This window comes from Elgaria multicarinata, chromosome 13, assembly GCF_023053635.1.
Source record: "Elgaria multicarinata webbii isolate HBS135686 ecotype San Diego chromosome 13, rElgMul1.1.pri, whole genome shotgun sequence".
NCBI classification, from domain to species: Eukaryota; Metazoa; Chordata; class Lepidosauria; order Squamata; family Anguidae; genus Elgaria; species Elgaria multicarinata.
In genome coordinates, this window is record NC_086183.1 from 34,697,387 (window position 1) to 34,714,952 (window position 17,566).

Consider the following 17,566-nt stretch of genomic DNA (forward strand, 5'->3'; position numbering starts at 1 on the left):
AACGCTTCTTACTTTCGTTCCAGAATTAGACTTTAATGTCGCCATGGTGACCATTACTCAACACTCACCTGGAGTCCACTCCCTACCTGTATTCTCATGCCTACCCTGCTCTGAGGTCCGCTCCCCCATTCTCTTAACCCAAACTGAAGGCACCATTGGCCCATGCAGAAACAACCATGGTGACATCAGAGCAAAGGGGGGGGGGAAGCTGTAAAAATATGACATCAAAAATGTGCAGCTTTGCAGGAAATATTACAATGTGGCTGCAGATTTTTGGCGGCTGAAACATATAAACATCGGAGCGGCACAGGGCAGCAGTGACAGAGTCCATACAGCACATAGACAAGCCCTAGGTTTCATGGCAGCAACTTCACGCGCTTTCTCCATTTCTTACTTGCCGTCATTGGTTGGTGCAGTTTTGTAAACAAACAAACAAAAAAGGGGGGGAAAGGGGGGTTTCTTCACCAACCTGTCGCTCTGTCCCATCGGGATGACCCTGCATGGCCCTCGGAGAGGGGCTCCTGTTGCCGTGGAGCCCTGTGGACTTTTCTCCCTAGATGGAGAATGTTCGTTCATTCAGATCAGCCTCCTTTCATTTCATGGAACTGAGTTAATCTTTAAACCGAAGGTGTTCCCTTTGCCTTATCTTTGAGTGGGGGGAGTCAGAAATGCCCGCTGCCTTCCTTTCTCATGCAAAACTGAAGGGAGGCCCAAAGGGTCCAAGCGGCTGAAACTTTAGGAGTATCGAAAGGGAGCTTTTCGTTTGTTACTGTTTTTGATCCTTTTGCTTGTCCATTCGTGGAAAGTGCAGGACACAGAATAACGGGCTCAAGTGACAGGAAGCCAGATTCCGGCTGGACATCAGGAAAAACTTCCTGACTGTTAGAGCAGTACGACAATGGAACCAGTGACCTAGGGAGGTTGTGGGCTCTCCCACACTAGAGACATTCAAGAGGCAGCTGGACAACCATCTGTCAGGGATGCTTTAGGGTGGATTCCTGCATCAAGCGGGGGGGTGGACTTGATGGCCTTATAGGCCCCTTCCAGCTCTACTATTCTATGATTCTATGATTCTATGATACTTAAGCCGTAAACAGAGGGACGGCTGACTCCTTGGGTTTACAGGGAGGCCTTTGCGCAACAGAAGTTCCAGCCGCAAAGTGGAACGTGGCCTTCAGCCCGGCATCGCTTATACGAGGCAGCCACCAATTCGCTGCCTGTGCAGGGCTTTCCTGTGAAGCTGTGCTGTAAAAACAACAACCCAGGCACTTATGTCGACTTTTTATGCTGGTGTGAGATCACCACAGCTTTTCCGCCATCTGACCTTGCTGCGGCATCGATCCGCGGGCATTCCTGGGTGGAAGGCAACATCTGATAGGTCACCAGGAGCAGGGCAGAGGGCAGGGGGTGGGCCCAGTGAGCCGCTGGAAAGCCTGTGCTGCCTCCTGACATCAGGATTACCTGTGGCCACCCTGCAGCAGTGAAACCGCAGGGTTTTCCCCACAGCAGCACCAACATGGTGCTGTGAAGATGGCCCCCCGCCCTGCCCTGCCTCCTCAAAACAACAGTAATGTATCCACGCCACCATGAGTTGCAAAGCTAGAGTGGTCCAGGTTGCTGTGGTCTCCCCTTGTATTAATTTAAAGGGTTAGGGTTAGGGTTAGGGTCATTTGCAGAAGCAAATGATGAGGTCTCAAGCAAAACTGTGTGTATAACATCATAGAGAAAAAGACTACACTGTGAGATCGGACACCCATCACCCTGAGAGCCCCCTGGGGTAGATTCTGCACCTACTTTTTTTTTCTGGAATTGCTGCCAGCATTTGTTCACCTACTTCTTACTGAAAATCCAGATTCTGCCGTTGTCATAGAATCATAGAATAGCAGAGTTGGAAGGGTCCTCCAAGGCCATTGAGCCCAACCCCCTGCTCAAAGCAGGAATCCACCTTAAAGCATCCCTGACAGATGGCTGTCCAGCTGCCTCTTGAAGGCCTCTAGTGTGGGAGAGCCCACCACCTCCCTAGGTCGTGGGTTCCATTGTCGTACTGGTCTAACAGTCAGGGATTTCCCCCCTGATGTCCAGCTGGACTCTGGCTTCCTGTAACTTGAGCCCATTTATTATTATTATTATTATTATTATCTATTTATATAGCACCATCAATGTACATGGTGCACCTGGAATTATCCCTTTACACCTACGTGTGAAGGGCTATACAAATGCTAGTTGTTATTGTTGTTATTGTAGAAAAGTAACAGCATTTAAGCCAGAGAGACCTGAAGTTAAAGGCAGAATGCAGGCTGAAGAGGAGCTCAGGTGTGCTCTGGGCCAGTCTGGCTAACTGTTGCCTTTGGGGCTGTGTTTTTGTCCTGTTGGGGAACACCATTGTGCCGTTCCTGTCATCTGTCCTGCACGACTCCCAGCACTGTCAGATGCCAGAGAAGTTCAATCCTGGCCACTTCCTGGATGAAAATGGGGCTTTTAAGAAGAGCGAGAGGCTTTCCTGCCGTTCTCAGCAGGATGTTCCTCTTCCAAAATTGGGGGAGGCAGGAAGTTGCCTGCTGGGCTAGACATAGCGGTGGGGGTGTAAGGATTTGGCGGTGGGGAAGAGTTGAGTTGGATTAACGGAAAGCTGTAACTGCTGGGTTGAGCATTGGGTTGGAAGGACCCATGTGAAGTTTTTCAAGCAGCTTTCCTGTGATATGGAAACACGCTATAAAGAAATGCCATTTCTTGTCCCTCCAGGGAAAAGGATTTGCCTGGGTGAAGGTTTGGCCCGCATGGAGCTCTTTTTATGTTTCATGCCTGTGTTGCAAAACCTGAATTTGAAAGCGCTGCAAGACCGGGAGGAAACAGACATTTCGCCGATAGTGCAGGGTAGCGCAGAACATCCCACGGCCCTATCGGCTTTGCATGGCACCCCGGTAAATGGGCTCTGAGTGGAAGTGGTGTGTTTCTGTGTAGTCTGAACTGCTTACTCCCCTTCATTGGGAGAGAACGTCACAAATTTGAACTCCACAAAGCCTGCTGAGTGAGCTGGGCTATGCAAGATTTGCTCCAAATAATGCACCTCTGGGAATAATTTCTCAGAGGTTTGCTGTTAATAAAGGTTCTTTCCTGTCAATCCAGATCTAAAAGGAGTGTTCATATTAACATGGTTTTGTTGGGTTCCTTCCATTCTTAGTTTTGGTGGAAAAAGAGCTGTAGGGTGTGCAACCTCTATTGCTCTAAGCGCCACCTCTGCATGAATCCATCCTCAGCCAAATTGGTGTGTTAGTCTGTCGGAGGCTCAGTTGGTTTCCACACTGAGTCTCTTAAGCACTGCTGGAACTTTGATTTCCTGCCATTTGCTTGCAATGGAATTAAAATGGAAAAAGGAAATGAGAAAATAGATATGTCATCTGCTGTACGAAGTGGGAGCCACCACCCCAGACCCATCTCTGTGCTGGCTGTGATCTCCGTCGCAGTTGGAGACCCCTGGTTTTAAATGATTTTTCTTTTCTTGTGCAGAAACAGCACTGGGGAAAGTTTTGCATGTTTTCCCCAACCCCGTTTTAGATGCACAAATGGCGCCTTCATTGGGGGAGGCCAGCAGCTCCGTTTTGGCAGAGCTGTGAATCCCTTCTGGCTCTCTGTCAGAACTGTCCGTGGTGCTGAACCCCATCCACCAAAGAGGTTCAGCACCTTGGATGCCTTCTTCAGAGTTCTTGCTGTATCTGGAGGACACTCAGAATGGATTCACAACCACACTCCAACCTCCCCTGCCCTTTATTTATGTTTCTTTTGGGGTGGGGAGTTATTTGCAGTTGCAGAAGTGCCCAGCTGTGGGTATCCCAAAATACAGGGCTTCCCTTGGCCACTCCTTTGTATGTTTTGACAGTCTTACACCGTTGGGAGGTGGGAAATACAGTGTGTATCTCTCTCTCTCACACCCCTGCAGCCTCGTCCCCAGGGCTCAACGTCCCCTCGATCCATAGCTCTCTCTCCTTTGTGTCTTTTTTCTTTACCATTCTCTCTTTCTGCACATTCATTTTGCTTCAACATCTTTATTTACCGACTCCATACCTAGCAGCCCCTTTTCTGCTTTGGCACAAGGAACCTGCCACCTCTTTTGTTCACCAGCTTAACCTGTAAATGAGCTCAAAAGTACTCGTAAAAGAAAAGAAAAACAAAACCCTCTGACAAACTCCACTGCCGTCGCAAAGGCCATTTTCTCTTTTCTGTTTGGCTCTTTGAGAGCAGTCCTCCGAGGTGAAATGGGGGGCTGGGTCAAGGTAGACACTCCCCTGCCTTCCCCACGGTCACAGGGCAGCTCTTACGCCAGTGGGCCTGAGGTATCAGCGAGGAAGGAGGCACAGCTGGTACTGGCGCGAGGCTTTCCCAAAGCCGCTGTACTCTGGGGTGATGTCGATCTCCTCACAGCCCGCGGGGGAGGCCAGGGCAAAGTTCTGCAGTACAGTGCTGAGGTAGAGGAAGAGCTCCATCCGAGCCAGGCCTTCTCCGGGGCAGGAGCGTTTCCCTGCATGGTGACAGGGGAAGACAGTCAAAGAGGTAGCGGGAGTGGCTAAATTGTTCAGGGGAGGAGCGTGAAAAACAGTACAAATGGGTCGTGCGATCCTGTGCATGTTAACCCAGGTGGAAGCCCTGGTGAGTTCAATGGGGCCTACTCTCAGGGAAGTGTATAGAGGATCGCAGCATTAGAATCATAGAATCATAGAATAGCAGAGTTGGAAGGGGCCTACAAGACCATCGAGTCCAACCACCTGCTCAGTGCAGGAATCCACCCTAAAGCATCCCTGACAGTTTGTCATTTCCAAGAACAAGATGGTGGCATTTTTAGCATCTCTACATTTGAAGTAGGTTAGTAGGTTTCTCATTTTAAAGGTTAGGGATATCATGGGAGTTGCTCCATGTGAAAGGAGGCTGTGGGCTCTGTACATGGAGATATTTTGTGGGGGGGGGGGAGCTTGTATGTGCCAGACTCACCTGCAGAAAATGGCATGAAAGCAGCAGATTTCTTAAACTTGCCCTTCTCATCTAGGAAGTGCCCTGGGTCAAAGGTCTCTGGGGCTTCGAACTGGATGGGGTCGTGCAACACGGAGTTTAGCAATGGAAACACAAATGTACCCTGGGGAATGAGGAAAAGGATTGGCCCAGCTGGAGGTGAAATCAATGCAACGCTAATCTCTAGTCCTGGCTTGTCGCCAAAAGGGCTGGGTGCGGGCACAGAGTTGAGGATCCTAAATGGATGCATTCATTGGTTTTTTTAGCCTGGCCAGCAGTGTACAACTTGTGGACCCTTCACTGCTTCCACTGCAGACCATGGAGTTGTGGGGATCCTGCCCAATTTTTCCCACAGCAGAACTTGACTAAGGGGTGTGTGTGTGGACTCATTACTGCTATTTGCAGAACTTGGACAGCGATATCTCCTGGTGGGTGTAGCTTTTACGTGTCCGACTGGTTTGGCAGCCTCCCCCCTAACTTTTGTGCGCTTGATTGAAGTGAGGACCGACCACCAGGTATTTTGGGGGTGGAGGTGAACATTCACCTTCAACCCCACATGGTGATGGGGTGGGGGAGGCGACCTACAGGTGGGGAATTTCTGGTTGTCCTCTATTTCCTATCCTTTGTCGACAAGGATTAGAGGTTAGAAATTGTTGCTGTAGGCTATATTTGCATTCACACGTGCAGCTGTGAATAAACCATTTCATTTTATTTTTAAACCTGAAATCCTGTATAGAGCTTCTCTCTTAGCCCAAAACAAAAAGCAGGATAAACCGCATTAGAAAGTACAGGCATGACCTTTGCATACACCTTCCACTACTTCCAGAATTCGGTGCTTGCCGTGGACTATCTGAGCAGTATTAGAAGTGATGAGGATGGAGGGGGTTCAGCCTGTGGTGCTTGGTCATCTTTGGGGTCAGTATGCATGTGCATCCACCTTCAAGCATCCCTGACAGATGGTTGTCCAGCTGCCTCTTGAATGCCTCTAGGGTGGGAGAGCCCACCACCTCCCTAGGTCACTGGTTCCATTGTGGTACTGCTCTAACAGTCAGGAAGTTTTTCCTGATGTCCAACTGGAATCTGGCTTCCTTTAACTTGAGCCCATTAATCCGTGTCCTGCACTCTGGGAGGATTGAGAAGAGATCCTGGCCCTCCTCTGTGTGACCACCTTTCAAGTATTCTATATTATACTCTGTATTAAAATGACCATCATACACACTCACACATTTCTTGATCTCAGATGCAGTTATGCATGCCTTTCATCATCTATTTTTTAAGAACATGCTCTCTCCCTTATCCCATAATAGAAGCATTGATGCAGCACTATGTTAAATTATATATATCGGGTATAAAGTACATATGACCTTTCAGACTCTGCCTTCTTCTCCCACAATTGCAATAGTTTGCATTTTTTTTTTGGTATGTGGCACTTCATTGAATTCTAAGGAAGGCATATATAGTGTGCCATGTGCCCACTGAGCATCATCTGCACATGAAGACAATTTTTGGCACAGTGGTGCCTTGGGAACGAAAGCCCTTCAGTGTAGACTATACCTCGTTCCAACAAGGCATGGAATCTAAGGGGAAAGACTTTTAAGAAATGGTGGGCGAGATGGACCTATTTTGCCCTTATCCAGTTGGATAGGATGGGGGGTGGGTTGGTTGGTCATAAATCGAGTGTCCACATACCTTAGGAATTGTGTATCCTGCAAACTCTGTGTCACGTGTGACAGAATGGGGTATGCCAAGTGGATTAATGTCAATGAATCTCTGGATCTCGTGAATCACAGCATCTGTATACGGCATCATCACCCTGTCTTCCATTGACGGGGCCCGGTTCTGCCCAACTATTTGGTCTATCTCCTCTTGGATTCTCTCTGTGATGGAGCAGCACAGGAGGAAGAATTCACAAGAAAGGCTTAGTTTTAATATCCTTTTCAGCAGCCACCCAGTAAGCTGCATTTCCCAAAAAGACACTTGCTCTTTTCTATATGGTTCCTTTTCCAGCTCAACTGACCAGTGATTTGGGGGTACTTCAAGAGAATCAGGAAGCCGTATCTCAGGGTGCTGCTGATGGTTTCAGTCCCCGCAAAGAACAAGTCCAGTGCAGAGGTAATGAGGTTTTCTTTGTGGAATTCGCTGCTGGGATTCCCACTGTCCTGCAGGCAATGGGGACAGGAAGCACAAGCAAAAGATGGTCTGGGAGTGGAATTGGGGTGGAGGCTCTGCACAGCGCCCCACATGTGGCTCTTTTCTCCAGCCGTGACCAAAGGTTCTTCAAGAACAGACTTCTGCAAGCTGGTGCCCTGCAGATGTTTTAGACCATGGTTCCCAGCACTCCTGACCATTGGTCAGCCGGCTGTCTTCATGGCACTGCGTTGCCGACACTTTGGGGAAAACCCCATGCTTTCCCTGCACTGTAATCCCCATGGCAGGAGGCAACGCGGGCTTTTCGGCAGCCATTCGGCTCTCTGGGTCTGCCTCCTCCTGCCCTCTTCCTGGCTTCCAGCAACCAATCAGAGGTTGCCTTCCACCTGGGAACACCCCTGGCTCAATGCCAGAGTGAAGTCAGACAGAGGAAGAGCTGTGGGGACCTTGTTTCAGCGTAAAAAGTCAGGATAAGTCCCCAACTTCTTAAATGTGCAGCTTTGAGGGAAAGCCCCAGGGTGGCTGTTTCATATACCCACTGTGGGGCTTCCAAAGTGTATAGACAGCCCTCTGTTGAAATCCAAAACTTCTGGAGGGCCTCAGCTTGGGGAAGGCTGTTCTATAATGTTCACACACTCACGCAAATCCTACACAGCGAAGACCCATTTTAAAATTAATGAGAAGTGGGCAAAGGATTGGTGAAGCCTGGGAGAATGTTCCTTCCCTCCTAATCTGCTGCAAGAAGGGGTTGCTGTGGGAACCGATGTACCTGCCGCATCCGGATGAGGAAGGTGTCGATGTAATCCCCAGGAGAGTCTGGGTCCAAAGTGTCCTCGTGTTTCTGGACCATCCTGGCTGCGAAACGTTTTTGTTCCGCGTAGTTCTCAAAGAGCCTGTTGTGTGGACCAGGAAGGTGCTTCAAGATTTGAGGGAAGAGGCCATAGAACTGTGAATTGGAACAGAGATTGGGAGGGGGATGAAAACCGCCCCTCCCATCTGTGGGCAAAGGGTGCCTGCGATAGAAAGCCATTACTAAGCTGAAGGAGGGGTGTCTCGGATGCCCACTGGAGGTGAGGGTCCATTGCTGAATAGAGGCCTGGTTAGGAGGCACAGCAATGAGAGCACTTTCTTGGCCCTGTGAAGTTTATACCTTTGACCTTAGACTTCATAATGTCCCTCGGTTTCATCGTGAGGCACCAGGTTAAAGTTAGATGCAAGATTTCAAAGGCCTTTTTTTGTAGGTGTTCTAGTAGGACCTATTTTTAAAAAAATTTTAAACCTGCCATTGACAAAAGTTCTATGGCAGGATTAAATAAAGCTAAAAGAATAAAATACTATACCAAAAAAAGCATAACAAACAATATAAATAATATATTTTAAAAAAACAAATAAAAATCAAAAATCCTTATGAAATATAAAAGGACACAAGGACTAGCATTTAAATAACTCAAGAATTTAGCTATGTAGTCACCAGCAAGGCAGCTCCACAAATTGAAGAAAAGGACCCAAATAAAACTCCGTTGTGAATGTGTAATTAAACAACAAAATCCTAGAGGAACAGGACCAACGGCCTGGGGCCTAAAATGTAAGGAAGGTGCTCTGTTGGGTTGGCCTGCCCAGGCAGGGTGTTCCACAGACAGGGTGCCAGGGCAGAAGATGGCACCTCCATGGTAGCAACCCCCTCACTCCCTGTCCAGCTGGTTTGGGGGACTCAGACCTTTAAGCCCTGAATCATTGGGAGGTAACCGGTTGTTGCAACAAGGGAAGCAAAAGCCACCTTGCAAAGAGTCCAAATATATTTTCTCTTCCAGGGCCAAATCCTGCCACCCAATTGCTGTGCAATGCTTGGGTGGGTCTTCCCCACCCATTCCCAGTCCTTCTCACTCTGCACCCACCTGTACCCAAACAGTATCCACCCGCCGGAAGTTCTCTTGGATGAGATCCAGAAGGGTCTGAAAATCCTTATCGTCATACCGAAAGCGCTCCCCAAAGACCACAGAACAAATGACATTGGAGACAGAGCGGCGTAGGACAAAGGTTGGATCAAAGGGTGACCCTGTAAGGGGGAAGAAATCATCATGAGAACCACAAGACGCGTGGCACCTCCCAAGCATCTCCAGCAGCCGTGCGTTTGGATTTAGGGACTGTTTAACGTTCCAAAACCCTTAAAGGATGATGTGCCGTCCAGCTGAACACAGCAGAAGTAGGGCCATTTTAGGTATCGGGCAACAAAGATCTGAACCTTGAGTATTCCTGCATTCCTCCATCAGGAACTGGATCTCCTCCTGGACCCGCTCCTCGATGGACCGCTTCCCCATCCCGAAGTTCCGTAGAGTGGTGAGGGCGAAGCGACGGAGCTGCCTCCAGGTCTCCCCGTTGCTAGAAAAGAGGCCTAGAGAAGACAAAGCACACCTGCAATCAGGAAGGCTGGTGGTGGGAGAGGAAGAGAAGGTAGCTGGCTAGGACTACTCACCATGGCTGCATATTACCTCTCATATTGGACACACTACACTGGGGAGTAGAAAGGCAAGGGTGTTAGGATTCTGGCTGGACATCAGGAAAAACTTCCTGACTGTTAGAGCAGTACGAGCACTCTTCAAATACTTGAAAGGCTGTCACACAGAGGAGGGCCAGGATCTCTTCTCGATTATTATTATTATTATTATTATTATTATTATTATTATTATTATTATTTATATAGCACCATCAATGTACATGGTGCTGTACAGAGTAAAACAGTAAATAGCAAGACCCTGCCGCATAGGCTTACAATCTAATAAAATCATAGTAAAACAATAAGGAGGGGAATAGAATGCAAACAGGTACAGGGTAGGGTAAGCAGGCACAGGGTAGGGAAAAACTAACAGTAGAAAGTAACAGTAGAAGTCTGCACAACATCCAGTTTTAAAAGCTTTAGGAAAAAGAAAAGTTTTTAGTTGAGCTTTAAAAGCTGCGGTTGAACTTGTAGTTCTCAAATGTTCTGGAAGAGCGTTCCAGGCGTAAGGGGCAGCAGACGAAAATGGACGAAGCCGAGCAAGGGAAGTAGAGGCCCTTGGGCAGGCGAGAAACATGGCATCAGAGGAGCGAAGAGCACGAGCGGGGCAATAGTGTGAGATGAGAGAGGAGAGATAGGAAGGAGCTAGACCGTGAAAAGCTTTGAAGGTTAACAGGAGAAGTTTATATTGGATTCTGAAGTGAATTGGAAGCCAATGAAGAGATTTCAGAAGCGGAGTAACATGGTCGGAGCGGCGAGCTAAGAAGATGATCTTTGCGGCAGAGTGGTGAACAGAAACCAACGGACTGATGTGAGAAGAAGGAAGGCCAGAGAGAAGAAGGTTGCAGTAGTCCAACCGTGAAATAACCAGTGCATGAACAAGCGTCTTGGCAGAAGAGACAGACAAAAATGATCGAATCCTGGCAATATTATACAGGAAAAATCGACAAGATTTAGCTACTGCCTCAATATGAGGAATAAAGGAGAGCGAGGAGTCGAAGATAAAGCCAAGGCTACGAGCTTCCTTGACCGGAGTAAGCGTAACATCATTGACAGTAAGAGAGAATGAGAGATGAGGAGAAGGTTTAGGAGGAAAAACAAGCAATTCAGTCTTTGCCATGTTAAGTTTCAAGCGACGATGAAGCAGCCAAGCTGAGATATCTGAAAGACATGCCGAGAAACGATCGTGAACATCAGGAGAAAGTTCTGGAGATGACAGATATAGTTGTGTATCATCGGCGTACAGATGATATTGGAGGCCATGAGATTGAATAAGCTTGCCCAAGGGCAACATGTATAAGGAAAACAACAACGGGCCAAGCACCGAGCCTTGCGGAACCCCTACTGAAAGGGGAAAGGAGGAAGACGAGCTGCCATTAGTCAACACGCTGAAAGAGCGACCCGCTAGATAGGAGGCAAGCCAGTTATAGACAGAGCCACAAAATCCAAGGTCATGAAGGGAATCTAAGAGAAGATCATGATCAACCGTGTCAAAGGCTGCAGTTAGATCAAGGAGAATAAGAACGGAATAATGGCCTTTAGACTTGGCAGTAAGGAGATCATTGGTGATCTTAGTAAGGGCAGTTTCGGTGGAATGCAGAGGACGGAATCCAGATTGAAATAACGGGCTCAAGTTAAAGGAAGCCAGATTCCGGCTGGACATTAGGAAAAACTTCCTGACTGTTAGAGCAGTACAACAATGGAACTAGTTACCTAGGGAGGTTGTGGGCTCTCCCACACTAGAGGCCTTCAAGAGGCAGCTGGACCACCATCTGTCAGGGATGCTTTAGGGTGGATTCCTGCACTGAGCAGTGTGTTGGACTCGATGGCCTTGTAGGCCCCTTCCAACTCTACTATTCTATGATTCTATGGTTCTATGAATTACACTTCTGTCCTGTACACGGGCTTCCCTTTGTCCCATTTGGTTGGCCACTAGAGGAACAGACAAGACAGTCCTTTGGTTTGTTCCAATATGCCCATTATTGTGTTCTCAAGGTGGGCGTAGCCTTCTTTCACTGCAGAAATTGCTCTGCTAGAAACGTCCGTAGCCTGCGGGTCTCAGCTCTAGAAGAAAGGCTTGCACTATTCCCAAGTGGTTAGACCAATGGTAAGTCCCCACCACCACCGTCTCTCTCGGTGGCGTCTCCTTCCAGAGGGCTGCATCCTAAGGCAAACACTTCTGCTTCCCCCTTCTTTGGAGTCCCAAGAGATCCTTGGTGCTCAAAGGAGGCTGTGGCATCCATTTTTCTTTACAGTTGTGGACAAAAATCTCTAGACTATTTATTATTGATTATATTTGTATCCTACTCTTCCTTCAAGGAACTGTCCCGAAAACCATCAGGGTACCTGGGGCTGGATTTGGGGATAGGCAGTGCAGGTGAATGCCAGGTGGGGGGCAGGCTTAGGGCAACCCTGACATGGGCAGTCCACTCAACTATACGCTCAGCAGTTGAAATAAATGGTACAATCAGCATATGGCTGCCATGATGATGATGGTGATGATGATATACAACATTAGTGCTCCTACAGAAATTGAATGATTTTGATCAGAACTCTGCATGCTTACATGACAGGCATAAGGAATGTGTGCAGATTATGCAACAAAGTTGTGAAATGGGCTGCAAATGCAGTAAAAACACACCACAGTTATTCAAAAGCTGAAGCAATGGCGGAGGGAGGGGCTGCCATTGGGTCTTGACCCCATCTTCCCCCTCCCCCAGGCTTTCCTCCTGCCCTCATTGTTTTATTCCCACAAAAGCCCTGAGAGAGAAGCAAGGCAAAGGGCAACTTGATCAAGGTCTCCCATGAAGCTGAACCGATGAAGTGGGGATTTGAACCCAGCCCTAGACGGAATGTCTAGCCTAGCCTTCCCAAAATTTGGATCTGTTGGACTGCAATTCCCATCATTCCCAGCCAGAATGGCCAATATTTCCATCTGACCCATGGCCCTGCTGGCTGGGAATGATGGGAGTTGTAGTCCAACACCTCTGGAGGGCGCCAGGTGGGGAAGGCTTCTTCACTGCACAACGCCTTTGCGAAGCAGCATTGCCAGCCCTCCTCCTGGATGGCTAGGACCCCAGGCAGGGCATCGCCACGTGTACGGCACAGGGCCTAGCGCAGCCGGGCTTCTGGACACCCGCGAAGCAGCGGCAGGGCATCAGAACGCCCAGCTCACGTGGGGCACCACTCACCGTAGCCTTTGCTGGTCCTCTCTGCAATGGAGACCTCGGCTCGGCCCCCGAATTCCTCCGCTTGATCCACGAGGGCCGCTTTCACCGTCCTGTGGCCACAGAGCACGACAGCCCGCTGGGATCCGAGGTAGATGGTGAACACGTCTCCGTATCGCTCCCTCAGCTGGGCCACAGGGAGCAAAGGGAAGAAAAGGGAGGCTCTCTGCCCAGGCTGCACGGAGGCATCCGGACATTCCCCACCCACTCAGAGTCTCTTGTTTTGATGTAGTTCAAGTAATACATGTGTGAAATATTTTCATAAGACCTGGTTTCCTGAAACTTAAATGTTTGTTGTTTTGTAACAAGCGCACTCTGGAGCTCCTGCCAAGGAAAGCCAAAACAACAGACAGCTTTGTCTGCTTTTCAATATCTCATCGTTCATCTGAAGGTCAACCTTCAGAGGCATCTTTACAGTGAGGACGAGCCTCTGAGGTTGCAATCCTGTGCCCCAATAGGTTGGAGTCCCATTGAACGTGGGACTTATGTCCACGTAACCCTGTGCACGATCCAGCTGCAAGCTGGTTTCTCTGCGCTGTGCCTCACCAGACTGAGTCCCAGGCCCCACTGCTGCCTTCAGAGTTCAGCACATAGGAAGGAATAACAAAGGAAGAGTGTTCTAGAGCATGCACGGAGTGCATTTCCTTCCCCACTGAGTGACCAGAATCAGCTTCCCATGGTTCTGCAACTAAGAAGAAGAGTTTGTAGGGCAGAGGTTTAGGACTTTTAGACCAGTGCTGAAGTGGCCAGTTTGGAAGTGTGGCCGCCATCGCCACGGCCCAGAGAGGGCCCAGAGGTGCTGGCAGCTGTGTTGATCCATGTCAAACTACCAGTCTGAGGCCTTTTTATCTCCACCAGGAGCTGATCTCTTGTAAAGCTGCAGGGCCCTAATTGCTCATTCAAGATCAAGCCACTCAAAATACTTTGTATTGCAACAGGGGAATCATAGAATCATAGAACAGCAGAGTTGGAAGGGGCCTACAAGGCCATGGAGTCCAACCCCCTGAGCAATGCAGGAATCCACCCTAAAGCATCCCTGACAGATGGTAGTCCAGCTGCCCCTTGAAGGCCTCTAGTGTGGGAGAGCCCACAACCTCCCTTGGTAACTTATTCCATTGTCGTACTGCTCTAACAGTCAGGAAGTTTTTCCTGATCTCCAGCTGGAATCTGGCTTCCTTTAACTTGAGCCCGTGATTCTGTGTCCTGCACTCTGGGATGATCGAGAAGAGATCCTGGCTCTCCTCTGTGTGACAACCTTTTAAGTATTTGAAGAGTGCTCTCATGTCTCCCCTCAATCTTCTCTTCTCCAGGCTAAACATGCCCAGTTCTTTCAGTCTCTCTTCATAGGGCTTTGTTTCCAGACCCCTGATCATCCTGGTTGCCCTCCTCTGAACACGCTCCAGCTTGTCTGCCTCCTTCTTGAATTGTGGAGCCCAGGACTGGACGCAATACTCTAGATGAGGCTTAACCAGGGCCGAATAGAGAGGAACCAGTACCTCACGCGATTTGGAAGCTATACTTCTATTAATGCAGCCCCAAATAGCATTTGCCTTTCTTGCAGCCATATCGCACTGTTGGCTCATATTCAGCTTGCGATCTACAACAATTCCGAGATCCTTCTCGTTTGTAGTATTGCTGAGCCAAGTATAGTTCCTGGGAAAATACATTTCCATGAGGATTGCAGCTTTGCTCAGAGGGAACAGGGAAGTCCAGGGGTGGGGTTAGGGTGGGGTGGGCCATTGACCTCAGTGCCTCTGCTAGTCCAAAAGAGCTGGCTTGCATCCCAGTGAGCTCTGGCTTCAATGCACCGTTGTTCCAGACAGGCTTCCTTGGAAGCATCAAGGCAAGAATTCAAGCCAATGAATAAAAGTGCCTGAGCACCTCCTTGCCCCTCCCTCACTGGGGAGGAGCTGACATGCCCCCCACCCCCACGTGCGGCTTCCAACCCAGCAGCTTCCTAGGGGGGATCTACACTACTGCTTTTAAAGCACTTTGAAAACGTTTTGTAAACTGTATATGCAGTGTGTCCTGGGCCCCAACAGTTGTCAAAACTGTTCTAAAGTGCTTTAAAGCAGTAGTGTAGACCCCCCCCCCCCGTTTTGCCAGGACTGGAGACATTGAGGCGCTTCAAAAACTCACCTTCAGGAGGCTTTGGAGCAGTGAGGGCCCCTTCAGGTGCAGCAGACTCCCCAGCACAGGCCAGCTGGGGGGGCCAGGGGGCAGATTCCCAGGGTGGCTCTTCCCCTGGAGCAGAAGGAGCCAGAGGACGAGGAGGAGAACGGCCAGGATCCAGGTGCCCCCCAGCCAGGCCTCCATCCTCTTCTCCCTTATTATTATTATTATGCCTCTTCTAGACTTCTGCAGGAACCGGAAGCAGAAAGAAGAAATGAAATGGAAACAAAGGCATGAGATAACCGCCTCGATACAGCCAAGGGGAGGGAATTGCAACACACACCCAGAGAGCTAGAAAGCATGGAGGAAGGAGCAGGCTGGAAAGTTTGATTGCAGGATCAAGTTTCGTTATGGAAGAAAACCACTCCCCAGCCACGGAGCGTGAGCCTCTCACATGGTTTGCCTCTGTGAAACCATTTCGACACAAGAGTTAATGTCAAGCAATTCATGCTCAGCTTGGGCATACTTCCAGATGAGGCTTTTACTGCACCCTCATCCTGCCCTCAGTCACAGAATTCTATGGGGGGGGCAGATGAGTTCACCTTCCCCTTGTAATTCTCCTGTGTTTCCCCACCACTTCCTCCATCCTGCTTCTTTCCACAAAGGGTGCTTCTGGATGAAGGGATCCGCTTAGCATTAACTAACCGAAGGCAGAGTGGAGCCCTGAGGCTGGAACAGAGCAAGGGTCCATCTAGTCCAGCACTCTGTTCACACAGTGGCCGACCAGTGGTGAATCAGGAACCCACAAGCAGGACACAGGTGCAACAGCAACCTACCGCCCTTGTGCTCTCAGCAATGGAGGAGGCAAGGGAGGGAGGTGTAGGTAGGCAAGGAGCAGGAAACCACACTGTAGGCTATAGAGATCCTCAGGCGAGTTATGCCCCCAAATTTCCATGCATTAATTAGCTAACTGCAATACTGTCCCCTTCCTATAACTTGCAGGACCATGAAAGTAGGACTGTGCATAGCCCCCCTGATTTGACTCTGAGGCCGATTTGAAGCTTCCAGACCTGCCCCGATTCAACTCATAGTGCAGGCGGGAGGGGGGCCCTATTTCCAGCCGCCATAGTTTACTACAGTAGATATTTGGCAGGCAAGAGCAACTCTCATAGAGGAGGGGTCAGGTAAATCCCATGGGTGTGTGGGGAGGGGGATCAGCAGCTGGCCACTGGGTTGAGTCAGCCTGAAGTGCTCTGTCTGCCTTGGGCCAAGGTGGCCCAATTCCACCCCGAACCAGATTCGGGCTGAATCGGCCTGCTTCGACTCAGATTCGGGGTTTGAGCTGAAATGAAACACACCCCTACATAAAAGCCTTGTCTAGGAGCATCAAAACCTCTGTTAAAGAGGGGAGGATGGAATAGCTGCGCAATGCAAGGTGTTTTCTGACTGGAAAAACTTCAAGGAAGTTGCAGTTACATATCGACCCCCATTGTAGCCCCACTTCTCTTTCCACCAATGAACTCAGGATTGCCTATATAAGATAACCCCATTTTCCTCCTTACAACAACCCTGAAGAAGTGATTGGCCCATTTTCCCGGAGCTTTCTCCTGTGCCCAGACAGACACGTTTAGCAAAGGGTGCTGCTGGTCTTCTGTTAACGTTTCCCCCATCTGGGTGCAGCTTGAAGGGGGAGCAGGCCGAGAAGAATCCCCTCTGGTGAAACCTATCCCTTGGTGATTTTATTTCACAGCAAACATCTCTGGTTCATTCTTCTTCCTTTCTGGTTAATTTCTCCGTGTTTTGACAAAGGTGGGCCCCCAATTATTGTGAGAAGACGGAAAGCCCTGCTTTAAAACAAAACTAGCAGTGGCTGAGGGGGAGGAGGAGGAGCAATGCGAACGTCACACAGCAGGACATGAAAACACACCTGAAAGAGGCCCTGGAATAGCAGTTTTGAAAGGTTGCTGATAAGGTGGTGGATGTGTGGGGCGGTGTGTGTGTGGGGGTGGCAAACAGGTGCTGCTCAGCATTTTTGTAGTCACAGACAATACCTAAAAAGTGCTGGTGATAACATGTTTTAATCTGTTTTTAATCTCCCGTGCATTGCCCTGAATGATTGTTAGAAAGACAACTCAAAAATCCACAACTCAACTACCAGAGGCTTCTTCCACACTAGGCCTTTCCTACGAAATTGCTGTCCTCCTTCATTCACTCACTTACCAGGCAGAATCCATTGCCAGTCAGCTACATTACAGTGTTTTCTTTGCTGCCTTCTCATTTCCTTAAGACTTGATTTATGGCTATGTTTTGTATAAAGTGCCTTTGCAATGTCTGCCTGTCCTATGATCCCTGGCAAAGCGCTATTGAGGGTTTTCAGAGCTACTGTGCCTTTACTTAGAAGCTTCCTCCTTGCAGCTTCTGTTTCTCATTGCATCCTGTTCAGTGTGGTTGGGGGATTCAAAACTAGGGATAGGGAGGAGTGGAGCGGCAGATCTACCGCAGTGTACTCCAAATCGTGCTGGCTCACACTGGCCGTGGCACTGTGAACCAGGGGATTCCTTTTTCACTACACCATCTCCAGACC

At 49.1% G+C, this 17,566-nt stretch overlaps 1 protein-coding gene across 2 annotated transcripts in view; it reads right to left on the reverse strand.

Moving 5' to 3' along the window:
- Positions 1–4,009: 4,009 nt before the first annotated feature.
- The window catches only part of LOC134408220 (cytochrome P450 2G1-like), a 40,333-nt gene continuing 26,776 nt past the window's right edge, over positions 4,010–17,566 (reverse strand). Inside the window, exons 1-9 of one of the 2 annotated variants that reach the window (XM_063140406.1) lie at positions 15,010–15,188; positions 12,835–12,997; positions 9,392–9,541; positions 9,045–9,205; positions 7,919–8,095; positions 7,019–7,160; positions 6,691–6,878; positions 4,984–5,125; positions 4,010–4,516 (exon numbers count right to left, since the gene is read on the reverse strand). In XM_063140406.1, the coding sequence (XP_062996476.1) occupies positions 4,335–4,516; positions 4,984–5,125; positions 6,691–6,878; positions 7,019–7,160; positions 7,919–8,095; positions 9,045–9,205; positions 9,392–9,541; positions 12,835–12,997; positions 15,010–15,186 (1,482 nt within the window). In that variant the 5' untranslated portion in view covers positions 15,187–15,188 and the 3' untranslated portion in view covers positions 4,010–4,334. Of the gene's footprint in view, positions 4,517–4,983; positions 5,126–6,690; positions 6,879–7,018; positions 7,161–7,918; positions 8,096–9,044; positions 9,206–9,391; positions 9,542–12,834; positions 12,998–15,009; positions 15,189–17,566 lie in introns of those variants that run through there. The other variant, XM_063140407.1, reaches the window with a different exon arrangement.